General features: G+C 46.1%; 5 protein-coding genes across 5 annotated transcripts; 2 read left to right on the forward strand and 3 right to left on the reverse strand.

The window, feature by feature from the left end:
• Positions 1 to 5,964: 5,964 nt before the first annotated feature.
• BHQ10_007395 (uncharacterized protein) lies at positions 5,965 to 6,543 on the reverse strand (the record flags this gene model as incomplete). The annotated part of the gene is made up of 1 exon (XM_040880085.1): positions 5,965 to 6,543. The coding sequence occupies one exon, from the start codon at positions 6,541 to 6,543 to the stop codon at positions 5,965 to 5,967; it is 579 nt and encodes a 192-aa protein (XP_040735898.1).
• Positions 6,544 to 7,114: 571 nt separating this feature from the next.
• BHQ10_007396 (uncharacterized protein) lies at positions 7,115 to 7,639 on the forward strand (the record flags this gene model as incomplete). Its single annotated transcript, XM_040880086.1, has 1 exon — positions 7,115 to 7,639. One exon carries the CDS (start codon positions 7,115 to 7,117, stop codon positions 7,637 to 7,639), a length of 525 nt encoding a protein of 174 aa, XP_040735899.1.
• A 429-nt stretch (positions 7,640 to 8,068) lies between these two features.
• Positions 8,069 to 9,413, reverse strand: BHQ10_007397 (uncharacterized protein; the record flags this gene model as incomplete). Its single annotated transcript, XM_040880087.1, has 4 exons — positions 8,069 to 8,375; positions 8,432 to 8,748; positions 8,798 to 9,197; positions 9,250 to 9,413. The coding sequence occupies 4 exons, from the start codon at positions 9,411 to 9,413 to the stop codon at positions 8,069 to 8,071; spliced, it is 1,188 nt and encodes a 395-aa protein (XP_040735900.1).
• A 439-nt stretch (positions 9,414 to 9,852) lies between these two features.
• Positions 9,853 to 12,571, forward strand: BHQ10_007398 (uncharacterized protein; the record flags this gene model as incomplete). The annotated part of the gene is made up of 10 exons (XM_040880088.1): positions 9,853 to 9,940; positions 10,038 to 10,384; positions 10,443 to 10,461; positions 10,518 to 10,718; positions 10,778 to 11,067; positions 11,133 to 11,339; positions 11,402 to 11,901; positions 11,964 to 12,058; positions 12,122 to 12,345; positions 12,479 to 12,571. 10 exons carry the CDS (start codon positions 9,853 to 9,855, stop codon positions 12,569 to 12,571), a joined length of 2,064 nt encoding a protein of 687 aa, XP_040735901.1.
• Positions 12,572 to 12,943: 372 nt separating this feature from the next.
• On the reverse strand, positions 12,944 to 13,895 carry BHQ10_007399 (uncharacterized protein; the record flags this gene model as incomplete). Its single annotated transcript, XM_040880089.1, has 2 exons — positions 12,944 to 13,557; positions 13,622 to 13,895. 2 exons carry the CDS (start codon positions 13,893 to 13,895, stop codon positions 12,944 to 12,946), a joined length of 888 nt encoding a protein of 295 aa, XP_040735902.1.
• Positions 13,896 to 14,185: the final 290 nt, after the last annotated feature.

The raw sequence follows: 14,185 nt of genomic DNA on the forward strand, positions 1-14,185 counted from the left end.
CATCTATCGGTTGTCTCTGCAGTCCAGTCCGCCGAGTCAGTCTTATTGGAAATATATCTATCATTATCATTATCATCATCACTATCATGATTATCATCAATATTATCAATATTATCACGATGAGACAAGACCAGCGGCTTTGTCCGTAGTGGCACTGCCTGACTCTGACCACCTTCCGGGACTTTTCATTCACTCTCTGTACGGAGTAGTCAGACGAGGACAGTCGGTACTAGCGCGCTTAGTGGGGGATGGCTGTGCCTGAGCGATGCCCACTTTTATTTCTCAGTGTGGATGGATTATTTTTCGATTTTGGGATTTCGACACTTTGTGTGGTGTGACACTGCGAGTCTCGAGAATTAGTCGATTAGACGTTGTCAATTAGTCGACCTCTTTGCTTTTTCTATTTGCCTCTCTTTGTCGTTTCAGACTTTCAGAATAGTCAGTCAGTCAGTCAGTTGCAGTGTTACCGTGGTCAAAGAAGACATCTGAGACATGATTGCTACGTAGTACTATGTAAATTACCAAATTTCGATCCAATGATAAAAATCCCCCGCAAATCCCATTAAATTTCCTAGCAAAGTGACGTATTGTGATACAAAAGTGCCGACGGATGGACGCCGAAGTGTATGCACGCTGCCACCACTCGAACTGACCTTGCATGGTCTGCCGTATTTGACAGTATCACTCTGTATCATCTCAACCAGACAAAGAGTCTGGAAGTGGCCAATGAGCTCTGGGGGGTCCCTTGCAAACCAGACAAAAGACTGCGTGATCACCCGTTCCGGCTCCATACATATTGACACTTAGCCTGAACCGGCTAGCTTTGTCCGGCACGTCGTATTTTAGATACACCACTCGAGTTAGTAGGACTAGCATGTCGCTATCTGGCCGTGTGGTTGGACAGATAAGCCGTGTTTCTTTATGCTTCAACCAGCTAGCCGTGCCATTTTGCGAGAATTGCATTGCCAATCAGAGAATTTGGAGATGAGCATTTGTCGAATACACTTTCCACTTCACTTTTTACTTTTTTACTTTTTACTGTCTGCAAGTGGCAAACTGATATACACTCATTAATATGTACATTCTGAATTTCTGTCCGTATTAGGTAGTGGCATGTATCAGATTCGTGGAACCCGATCGGACACTTCCGTCGCCCTGATTGGAGGTGAGTCAGTCAGACAATCCGACATGACAGACGCCGACCAACAGGGCGGTCAGACAAGTCATGGAATAATATCCAACAATTAAGATGTATGGATCACCGGTCTGGTCCTGTCATTCTAATCCCGGCCTCGGACGTGCGTACAATACGTCGTAAATTGGGTAGAATATATGAATCCCGTTACAGTCTCAGTCTGACAGGCCGGTGGAACAACCCATGTCGGTCGTGGGTACCACGCCGTTTCTATTAATTGCAGTGCTATTGAGAATATATTACATCGTCCGCCCCAAGGGTCTCAGAAAAGTTCCATGCCATTGCCGTTTTGGACTGTGGCATGATGTTCTAGAAGGCGGTTCTTGCGTCTCCATATTTACGACGAAATTAGTCTGCCATAAAAAAAAATATATTGAGACATTTCGACAAAAACACCTTGCGTAATCAATGCGACGATGAAACAAACAAGGCGATTGTTTGCTCACCTGCATTGATGATTGATGATTGATGATCGATGATGTACGGCTCGATGCAGGAACAAGTCATCGTCATTGGTCGGATTGCGAATGCATTCACATGTTTGCGTAGGATGTAATCCGAGGAACCGCAGTGGCAAAATGCATGCATGCATGTCCGACTGAACTCATCTGCAGACCGACGTATGATAGGCAAAAGCCAATGCAAGGGCATGAACTGTGATGTCGTTTATGATTCGATATCACATCGAGTCTACCCACCACCATGTCTTACAACGTAGGAACAAAAGACAAGCGTACTACTACATATCTAAGCAGAAAATGAAACAAGAAAAATGAAAATTTTCTTATCGATTACGAATGATAACGGACTGTTGGTGTGATAAGAAGTGATAGGTCGGTCAAGGGCTCCTATCAGCGTGACAGATGCAGGCGTACGATGATAGTAAGTAAGTTATTGGACAAGCGTGGGGTGGCATGAACGATGGGACGAGTCAGATTCGGGAGACTGGCCAGTGAGATGTCTAAAGATAGATTAATGGTTGTTATTTGTCGTCAACGTCGAGTACTGATGCAGTCACACTGTCTTCGACTTTTCGTGTGAGTGGCGTCGGTCAAGCAAATCATTTCTGGCAGACTTGCCATTTACATCTGGACAGTCAGTGATCGCAAAACTAAAAAAATAAAAAACAAATAGGCATTATTATGTACGCATCGAATAATCAACAGATCGACCCATTCGGAGCTCCGGACCGATGAATCCGCTGATTCGACACCGTTAGTCTGACCGTACTTACGTACTCTATCGAGTTTCGACATTTACGAGTGGCATCCATCGTCTCGGATCTGAAGAATCTCTCCCCCCAAACATATCATTGGTCTAGATTCTAGAAAAAAATAATCGGGTCTCCCGAACTGGTAGTGTACACACACTCCAAATCCTCGTATACGATGATTACGGTACGATCGCATGTACGTACAAGATGGAGTTAGGGCACCAAGCGGACCAGGCCGCGATGGCTTCGAGAAAGTTTGGCTTGTATCTTTGCGTCTGCTCCGTACGTAGTAGCGCTATTATTTATCTACCAACAGTCGACAGAGGGACCAAGAGAAAGTTCTAGTCATGTCCGTACTAGTGAGCTTGTCGGGACTGACTAGCGAATTTATCGTGCGCCACAGGCTTTGTCGAGTGCTTCAGGTTGATTTCGGTTTTCAGCAATTCGCCACGTGAGTTGCTCGTCGATATGGACTGACTCCAGAGTAGCCTACATAGTATGGAGTAGAGTGCTGAATGGATGGTGTTACATTGATATCAAATGACGCACTCCCACAGCTGATCCAGGGTTCGGTCTATCCACCGTCCACAGTCTACTGTCCAGAGTCCGCTGAACCAGGAACCAAGAGAGTAAGATTTTAGGTAGAATCCATTTCATTTTACCCTTCTACAGTATAGGAAACAAGAGGAAGAATGTGAAACACGCCAAGCGGATCCACCTGGTTTGGCTGCCCGATTGGGAAGGGTAAGTGCTCAGAGGGGTTTAGCCGGAGCTTTTGGCATCTCTCGATCGCTCCTCGTGCTGAGGACCCTGTTCTTCTTTTCTTCTTTTCTTTTCTTCTTTTTGCGTCTTGACAGATCATACGGAGCAGGTAGACTATCACGAACCATTGTTGCTGATGTTGCCTATGTTGCTTATTCTCTTTCTCATATTAATAAAATATTGATTTTTCATTGCGAGCTATGTCCTTTAACCTTTGCATACCGGTAGGCTGTAAACACATAATCGGCTGGCCAAGCACGTGCTGTCAGGGTTCCAGCCAAGTCCCACAATCGCTTCCAATTCCTTCCTCTCTCAGTAATATGTAGTAAGTATCCTCTTGGTCTCATCAATCCACTTCTTGCCGAGGAAGCCCAGTCTAACTCATTGAGTGCATCTCCCCGCACTCTGCAACTTAATCCAACTTCTTAAGAAACCGGCCATCCAAAATTGAGACGAGCTAAACCGCCCTCAGTATCGACCTGGACACTAGCCTGTCCTCCGTCGAGCCGCCGGCCAGTCAGAGACGAGTTCCACACCGCAGGCCGATCACAGCAAATCACATTTTCTTTTCGTCGTAGTTCGCGTCTGACTCTGCCGTACCTGCATCTGCATAGTCACATACTCCGGACATACTCCGTATATACTCGTAGTATCTGTACAGTGTTTATCGTTCAAGGGTTTGCATCCACCGACGGGACTACGGAAGCACACGCTAGTACCGACTAGTCCAATTTCCGGGACACTACGGAGTCTGTACTAGCGATGCTAAGCGTTAAGCTTCTCGGCAGAGAGAGCCACTGCAGGTACCGCAGGTACGTGCATGTCTGCTTTTGTGCAGTACTCGCCGTAGCTCCAGTTCTCCACGAGTCTACCACCATACGCGCACTTATTTCTAGGAACATTAGGCGTTAGCAGTAAACCGACTCCATAAAACCACGAACTATGGACTGATTAGCGGAGTACCAACCAACCAGCTCGTATTCTTCACTGATAAGCAGTATTCTACGTCTACTCCTCTAAACTTTCCGGGCACTTGGATGTGGGATCAACTTAAACGATCCCACTCCAACGAACCGGTAAACTCCGGAGTATGTGTTAGGGTATCTGTATTGTCCGTTGCAACGTGTCCAATGGCGCCGACACGGGATTTGATTGTGTGTGCACTGTGTCCTGTTTACACTTTGCAGGGTTGCAGCACGTGGTGGAAAGGCAATTTGACAGTGTACGTATTACATAAGAATATACTTTTTTTTCCTATCAATACTATAATTCTATAAATGAGTGAGAATATCCACCGAAACCAAAACAGAAAGTTGTCGCGATTGAGCACTTTGCCGTGGACTAAACATTGGGCTGCGACAAAGTTCAGGGTCGGGGTCAGGGTCAAGCTGTCAACCAGAAATTTTTGAGTCCGCACAGAGCCTGGCAGGCATGTGCTTTGCGCAATGAGCACTGTGTAGTCTATGCCGAACTTTGGCTCCATTCCGTCAAATCCTACCAGACGAAAAGTCGCATTGCCACCGAGCAGCTTCCCGACTAGTGGCGAGAAGTGAGTATGGCGCGACTTGAAATTTGGTGTTTGGTGCTGCTATGCTAGTCGGTGATTATCATGATCGACAAGCTGCTTGTACTAGCAAAACGCCGTTCGCGGTGGAAGTGGTGCAGCGAATAAACGGCGTCCAGCTAGCTCTCTGATCGACCAGATAGGCAGCTCGGTGTTATGCAGGTACACCATGGTTTATCAGGTAACATGTGACGCGTTGAGATTGTTCCTGCATTTTGTATATGCTGCCTCAGGCATAGTGGATGTCTGCTTTAGGCCGCTTTGAGATACCTAGGTATTCTGCGTTGTATCTATTATCATGTTTTTATCTGTTTTTGTAGATGTAGGAATGTGTCTATAGTGGAGGTTCTTTGAGACAGTGCCTCGGCATGCTCATTCCTTCAAGATGACCTGGCTCCTTCCTTTGCACAAAAGCTAACTGGTCTTTCCAAAGAAGGTGCCTGTTGCCTGTTGTCCTGCCAAATACAAGACAAAGTTGTCATGAGTATCTACCTAGCATACATCTTTCTTCTCCTTGCAGTGTTTTATGAACTTGAAAATATAGGAACTCCAGGACTCCGCTGGATTTTTTAACAGGTGCAGTTTGGCAACTCGCGACTACCTAGGTATATGCTAGGTCGAATAAAGCTGGATATTAACGAGACCGACTGAATGGAGCGGATTTATGCGCCGCCATCACCATTCTTCCCCGTCAATGCTGCATATATTGATTGATATACTTTGTTCTTCCAGCGCACATCCTCTGAAATACCCAACAGAAAAAATTACACATCACTTGGACGTTGGCTTTATCTACTGACGATATGTCGATCTTACCACAGCCTCTGTTGCCCACCTCTTTAATCGGAGTGTGTCCCAATAGTGAGAATTCTTGCATCTCGGCTTTCATCTCACGCATGAACCAGTTTTTCGAATTCATAGCCTCAAGCGAGTCGAAGTCGTACGTATGCGCGGGCTTGCTCGAATCCACATCGCTCACATCTAGGCCAGATATATGCGTCTTTCTTGGTTATAAGCCAGCTTGTGACCACATCGTTGGCCTGCTCGTCCGAGGGCAGGCTAGACTTTTAGGACAGAGTGAACGTGTCGTAAATTGATCTTCAGCGCTGATATTCAACTTCTGCATTAATAGACGAATCATACCTAAGTACTGACTGAAGATACTTCAAAAAGTATCTGCTTATAGCACAAAAACTTACTCCCCCATTCCAAATATTCTCGTCAATAAAGCTATGACTCAACCAGATCAGAACGCATCTTGATCCTTTTCTCATCCTCCCCGCTCCTGACCCTCCTCACAAACTCCTCCGGATCATAATCAACCCCAATCGGATTCTCCTCAAACTTCGCCCCATTCATAAACTCAATCGCCTCAGTTACAGTCTCAAAATTGTCGACTTGCAACTCAAGCTCATTCCCATCCGGATCCCTATAATACATGCTCGTACTCATCCCATGATTGACGCACCAGAACGGCAGTATGCCCCTTGCCTTTTTCTGTTCGAAGCTTGTGGCCAGTTCGGTGAGGGTGTCGAAGCCGAATGCAATGTGAGCTAGACCGGCGGCCTGGGTGTCGAGGGGTTTGAGGTCTGGGTAGTTTACAATGGCGATGCGGTGGTGCTCGTAGTCGTAGGTGAGGAATGTGACGCGCGGATGTGTGTGGGTTGCGTGTGCGCCGAGGAAGGTGAGGTAGAAGTCGACCATTTTCGAGTAGTTTTCTGTCGGCGTGCGGAGGACGATATGGCATAGGGCCGAGGGGGAGATGCCATCAGCTGCAGAGGCAATATTTTCTTGAACTGGTGCAGACATGATGGTATAGGTTTGACGGTATGGATATGGATATGGATCTTTGGTATCTAAATGACCTTAACAATGTCTGTGGAATCTAGAGGGAAGTTCAAAAAGTCTACGTCTTCATTTTTGTTTTTGATTGTTTTACAAGACATCCCCATATGATCCCAGATAACGGTGTTAGTCGTTGAATCAGTCAATCCTTTACGAACACTAAACTACTTTGACTGCATACGGTAATTGGGAACGAATTCTCCGGGACGGAGAAATCATGGCGTTGGAATAAAGTCGTAACGCCATTTTCTCAGCACGTTGCCGGATTGAGCCCTGAATGCCGAACGATTTAGGAAGGTAGCACACAAGACATGAACTCAGTAGACCAGTATGATGAGATCAAGCCTAACGAATACATTGCATTTCACGAACTACTCGAGGGAGACTGTTTATATCTGATATGTTTGTTCTCTTGTCCTCAGCCAAACGTTTCAAGAAAAGCCTGGTTTGAGTGAAGGGTTCGCATTCAGTTAATCCATTGAATATACTCAACACGCATCTGTTCTTGTCTGCCACCCAACAAACGACATTTAAAATGCCGATTGAGAGTCAATTACGAGACATCAAGCGATACATCACCACCAACAATGAAGCCGGCGAGTCAGTTTTCTCATCGGTAGACGACAACCCGCCAGCCGTCACAAACCCGACGCCTGCAAATCTCTTTTTCTGCTACGCCACCCAAAACTTCCCCGTCGACATCAAGCACGAGAAAGACATAGAGCGATACCAACACTTCATCGATAACCCACCAGGAATCATCATCCCTGGTGGCTCGGCAGCACGTATTGTCGACTTTCCGCCCGATTTCACATCGGCAATGCATCGGACTGTTAGTGTCAACTACAATTTTGTTATTGATGGGGAAGTTGAGATTATGCTAGACTCAGGAGAGATGAGGCTGATGAAACCTGGGGATGTGTTGGTGCAGAGGTCGGTAAATCATGCTTGGAGGAATCCTAGTAGTACGAAGTGGGCTAGGATAGCAGCTGTTTCGTTTCCTGCGGTTGCTGATGGGATGAAAGAAAGTGGGTTGGAGGGTGTGCTCAAGTCTGAATAGATATTATTCCAGTTCGCAGGATTGTGATTTTGTATTCGTACATTTTCGGTCTTTTCATTGTCAGGCTTGGATGCCAGGTATCTCAGATTCTTTCTCGAGAGGGTTATATAAGCTGGAATCGGACTTGACTTGGAGGCGTATCATTAGGACATAACAGTTAAGCACATGATTCTCACATTCAAATGTATATAAATTTGAGTAGATGCTACAGTTCAGATAGGTAGGGGTAGGCCTACTGACAACCCCAGGGCGGAAAAGTAGGTTCTTAGAACAGCAAATAATCAAGATATCCATAACGAAGTGGGATTTGAGCGATTTTCAGGAATGGTCGTATGGCTACAAAAGCCCTGAGAACTAATTTCAATTGTAGTAAACAGTGAGATCACTACTAAGCTTCATTTGCTCCTAGAAAACGTGGTCAGTATTTACTTAGTGAATTGCATACGAGCTGGGAGAGCTGACTTCGGCAAACTTTTGGAACAAACTTGGATCCTTCTTTGCTGCGTCAAGAAGGGCAAAGAAAGGATCACCACCATTGAGTAGTGAATCCGCATCACTTCGAACTCGATTCAAGTTCGCAGTGGAGATCACATCCGTGACTGTATGAAACACATTTCGTCGGGCTTCATCGTATTTATCGAGAATGTCTAAGCTTGCTTTTCCATCATAGATTCCGTAAAAGCAGTCGACGAGACTCCCAATATCGGCGATTCCAGTCGTCAAGCCAAGACCACCCCTTCAGTCATGTTAGAAATACTCGTCTGGAAAGATTCATGAAAGTTTTGCACGAACATTGGATTATTGAGATGTGCAGCATCAGCGGCCAGCAGAATACGACCAACTCTCATACGCTCTGCGCATCTCTGATGCATCACGTATGGGTTGAATGCGAGAATTTGGTATTCATCAGGCGAAGGGTTTCCAGGAAGGATCTGCCGCAATTTCTCAGGCATGTTGGCTTGGAGTTCTTCCCGGGAAAGACCTGGGTTTTCCCCGTAGGACACGCGCCATACTCCGTCTTGCGTGATTTGGCAGATAACAGCAAAATGATCCGGATGGATTMCCCACAATGTATCTTCCCAGCCATACCTTTTAAAGTCATATCGTAGCTACAGCAAATGTTAGATTTCTGGCGATGGAATGGGGGCTTGGAATTACATTAGTGCCCATGATGATCTTGTCCCACGTTTTCCCATCAAATTTGTTGCCAAACAGCGACTTTCGAACAACACTGGACGCTCCGTCGCAGCCCACAACAAAGTCGCCTTCAAGCTTTTTACCACCTTCAATATCAACCCAGGCTCTCGCTTCACTTTGGCCAGCAGAAACCACTTTATGGCCCCAGTGCACCGTGACGCTGGGCTGCTTGTAGACTTCCTCTAGAAAAACTCCTGCAAGGTCTTCAGCTGGATGAATCACGGTAGCGCTTTCCTCTCCTCCGCTCTGGAGGCCTGCTAGGCTATTGATGATTGTTCCATCAAGCTTGCGCCATGTAAGAGACTCAGGGGTTAGCCCGACTTCTCGTATTTTGCCCAGGATCTTGGCACGATGTAACACTCTGTTCAATTATCAGCTCAAATTAGAGCCGCTCAAGAGATTAAAAAACGTACACAGCTGCGGCTGGCCCATAGGCCACACCACGAGGTCTTTTGTCGAGGCCATCCAGAGCCTCTACAACATCGACCTTGATACCATGTTGCCCCAGCATCAAAGCCAGTAACAGGCCGCTTGGTCCAGCACCAACTACAATAATATTGTCAAGCTTCGTTGTCATGTTGGGAAAAATGCAGGAAATAGCTAGCTCACTGTATCACTTGAATATACAATTCGCCCACGGGTATGCTTTGTAGGACACATTTCAACTGAATTATATTTTCCAGTCAACCTTACGTGCTTCCTTACCAACATGGCATCCCGAATGCCTGATTTGCGTGGAAGATCACCATGTGTCGCATTTACCATAGCTAATACTTCGACTCTAAAGATCCACTTGATATCCGGGGGTGGATCCATTTCACAAATGCCGAACGGACTAGGCATAGTGAGCGGGGCTTAGGGTTTGTTCGGTTCATACGTTCCGGTTGTGACGACCCCCAGCAATCTATTTTATTTAAGGCACTTATGCCGGAGTTGAGCTGTACGACTTCATCGCTCTCAACCCGGAACAAGTACAGTGCAGTCGTTGTGATAAGTAGAACCTGCCGTCTCCGGACATGGAAGGCCGAATCAGAACCGTCCAGACGCCGGCCAAAAGCCGGCGGTCACAAGCATGCAATCAATGCCGGGTAAAAAAGATTCGATGTATGTCTCGGAAGTTTGCGTTGGAAATTTCCTGTCGTCTAATCATATCGCACGAGTCTTACAGGCAATGGTTCATTTCCGTGTGCAAATTGTTTAGATCGAGCTGTGGAATGCGTTGTCACGGCTCGACGACGCCCGCGCCCGGTAGCTAGACAAAATAACGAGCCAGCAGATTTGTCTAGAAGCACTCACAAGATTGAGGACTTGTTGCAAGCTCCAGCGGAGGGGAACACGACCCCTGCTGTTAATCAAATTACTCCTGGCCCCAACCCTAGCCCTAATCCTTCAGCAAATCATCCCACCATCACCAAATCGCCAACTTTCATCTATCACCATCCAGATGGCCAGGTGGTTCAGCCACTTGCTGATGTTCATCCTTCTCCAGCCGTTCATGATGAGCAGAATATTGAAGACGAGGGTAGTAGTGTGTATACGGCCGAAGCGGTATGTTCATACAACTATCTTACTATTGTAAGGTGATAATACTAACTTAAGCGCGCAGCCAAATTTAGAGTACTACGGTGGATATATCTGCAACCTATCAATTGAAAACTTGAAGAGGCTGATTATTTGATAGGTCCGCGATCTATTCTATCCATTTTCTCCAAACCAGCGGTAGCATGGGTCATGTCAAAAGTGAAAGCCCCTGGGTTTAGTATTGTAGCCCTGCGGTTTGTTACCGATGTGAGTCGCACGTTGAAAATCAATGACAACAACAAATTGCCATCTTCGCGGGCACCGGAGCCTCCTCCAGAAATCGCATGGCAGTATGCAAAAGGTAATGACCCTCGAGTGTGGTCCACATTTATCGACAGTGTATCTGACAGTTTTCTCTAGCATTCTTTGAGGAGGCACCAGTTCAATTGTTCGGCATCGTGGATCGCGTTTGGTTTGAGTCCCGACTTCGTGCCCATCTCAATAATAGCATGCCTGATGACCCTTCCTACTATGCATTGCGAAATATCATCTGGGCGACTGGGAGTCGGATTGTGCACTCTAAAACAGCAAACAGCTTTAATGAAACTTGGAGAACTGCCTGGGCTTGGTTCGAAAACGCCCTTGCCGTTCACACCGAAGTCATTTTCCTGGGTTCTTTTATGACCGTGGTTCAGGTTCTTATCTTGATGGTAAGGATCATTTCTATAAACTGTGATTCAATTGTTGGTGCCGTAACACTGATGATCTACTTTAGGCATATTATAGTGACAGCATAGGCAAGACATCGTTGCAATATATGCTCTGTTCTGATGCCATGCGGCTTGCCTGCGCCAAAGGACTACATAGACAACCTGCTCGTTCCTGGAATATCTCACCGCATGAAGTCTCACACAGGAATTGGATGTTTTGGTCCATCTATTGCCTAGAGAAACAGATCTGCTCACGATCAGGCCGTCCGTCGGTAGGTTCCTATGCGCAATATGTTAGTCGCTGTTTGTAAGTCAAGACTGACCATTTTGCTAGAGCATAGATGATGATGAGATTAGTGCCATAATACCCGAGAGGGCATTAAGCGGACAGCTAAATGATACGATATACTGCCATGTATCCATTGAACTAATGCGACTCTCTTCCACTACTAAAAAGCGCCTTTCTAGCGCAAAGGCTTTGCGACAAACTCCTGCTCAATTGATCGAAACAGTTCGCAGTTTGAGCCAGGAATTGGATGCTTTGAAAAAATCTCTACAACATATTATTGTACTGGACGCTCCAATAGAGCTTTCCCAGTTGCCACAAGGGACGACGGTCCGTCAAGCCCAGTTGCTTCAAGCATACTACTTCTCTCTCGTTCTAGATATTAATACTCCTTTGGCCTATCCGTGGTCAGGCGTGCGTGAATCTGTTGAGCAGGATATGACAGCTCTTGCTCAGATTGAAGCATCATGTAACGCCGTGGCAAACGTTTCGCGAGCAGGTATTCTTGCAACCAGGCAGATTCGCGTTGATGTAAGCTGCACAGCACTGTAAGCTATTGCCCCCGCCTTTTCTCCTCAAAAAAGCTACATTGATCTGAATTCCAATCTAGAGTCGCCACGTATACTCCAACATACTGCTTCAGTAACCTTTTCCTTCATATTCTGCGTGATCCCTCTACGGCACAGTCAGATTTAGTCCTGTTAGGTATGCTCTGGAATATTTCTCAGAAACTTTGTTATTCTGGGGAAGACACTAATTGAAAAGTAGATATGGCACTCGGATACTTTTCCAACATCGAGTTTGTCACCAACCTCGAGATGCCCTTCCGATTCGTAAGAGAAATGTGCCAATTCGCACGTCTGGCAGTGGAGGAAATGCAAAAGGCGAAAGAAACCATATATGATATGGATCCTTCGCAATCGACCCCTCTGTCTCGGGATAATATGATCGATATGCTGGCTTCGGAGACGCTGGATAATTTCTCTCTACATGTACGTTTTTTTCTTTTTCTCTTCCAAAGATATCTCTTGGTGTATTTCTCTCTCATATTGTTTGTATCCATCCTTCTTGTACTTTTTATAAAGGAGTGCTTTAGTGTACAGTCATCTAACCTCAATTCTACAGGAAGACGAGCTCTTCAGATGGCTTCCAGATGACAATGTTGAATCCTGGGGCACTCTGCTCCCCTTTGTGGACTCAATCGACTCTGTTCTATGATACTTCTTGAAATATGCAATAATACAGGGTATGAGATGTTAAAAAGAGCTCCGACGAAATTTCAGGGACATCATTCGGAAGTTTTCATCAGAAGTTGTATTTGTACTACCTGAAACGTATTTGTCTTTATTGCCCACGTGTAAAGCTCCTTATATTGATGGAAAGAATCATTATGGAAATTCTGCTAATGCATAGGATTCTCATCCAATCTAAAGCATTGAAATAGCTTTCATAACCAATCAACCCAGCTAAGAGTATAAGGAAGAAATTCCAGGTAAATGAACTTATGCAAAGCATTATATTTATCCGAAAAGATCTTAGACATCATACTCGGACATGAGCAACCCTCTAAGCAGGAAAGTCCGAACTCGCCTACTCAAACCGTATAACATTCCTCAGTGTTCCAATGCCCTCAATCTCTACCACAACCTCATCGCCATTCGTCAGGAATTGGGGTGTCGGTTTCATTGCTGCACCGACTCCACCAGGTGTGCCAGACATGATCAGACTACCTTTTTCAAGAGTTTGCCCCGTGCTCAAGAAACTGACAAGTTTCCGTACGCCGAATAAGAGGTCAGAAGTGTTAGAGTCTTGCCTAAGCTCATCGTTGACATAGGTCTTCAGACGTAACCCGGAAGCATCCCCGAGCACTTTGGTACTGACAATCGCGGGACCCAATGGAGCGTACTTGTCAAAAGATTTGGAGAAACACCATTGCTGTATCATGCCGGCCTTTGCCTTGTCTAGCTGCCAGTCTCGACAGGAAATGTCATTACCAACGACGTAGCCCGCAACATAGTCCAATGCATCGGCCTCTGAGACATTTTTTGCATCTTTTCCAATCACAATGGTCAGCTCGCCTTCGTAGTCGCAGTGGCTTTGGGCAAGCTTTGGTATTGGGATTGCCTCTCGTGTATCGGCGATGGCCTGATTAGGCTTCAGAAACAATGTCGGGTACTCAGGGAAGTCAAAGCCTGACTCTGCGACTACAAGTAGCAGTCGATGTCAGAGTCACAGATCCTACGATGCAGATTCATTTGGAGGACTTACTATGACTTTTGTAATTCAGTCCCGTGCACCGCACAATGGGCACTTCAGCCGGACTGAGAGGCCCAAGCAGCTGCTGGATTGTGTCTTCCTCATCAGTCGGCACGGCTGTTAGAGCACTTGAACCTTTGAGCACTCGGACCTTTACTGCTGCTCCGGCTGCAATCTGCTGGTCGATATCCGTCGTACTATCAATAATTGGCTCGCCATATCGTACCTGGCCATTTTTGGCTGACACGTATCTCACCAAGCGGTTCCAGTGCGTAAGAGACGCCATGGTATGAACGAAGCAATGTCTTCTTGGGTGGTCGATCACTCGGTTTTGCCGCGGACACGAACTGGACAGATGCTAACCACAGACTTTGAGGAACAAACGAGCAAATAACAGTACCCCAGGAAAAGTGGGAGAATCTATATATTGGCTGGAAAAAGATGGCATGGAAAAGCTCGGGCTAGCCAGTTGCGTGATTATTGGCGATATTAGGGTTAGGTATCCTATTTGGTTCGGTAACCGGTAGAAATATCCAGCCATCAACGCCACCGTTGGATGAACTGACTCAATGGCAA

This window comes from Talaromyces amestolkiae (assembly GCF_001896365.1).
Source record: "Talaromyces amestolkiae strain CIB chromosome Unknown scaffold15.1, whole genome shotgun sequence".
NCBI classification, from domain to species: Eukaryota; Fungi; Ascomycota; class Eurotiomycetes; order Eurotiales; family Trichocomaceae; genus Talaromyces; species Talaromyces amestolkiae.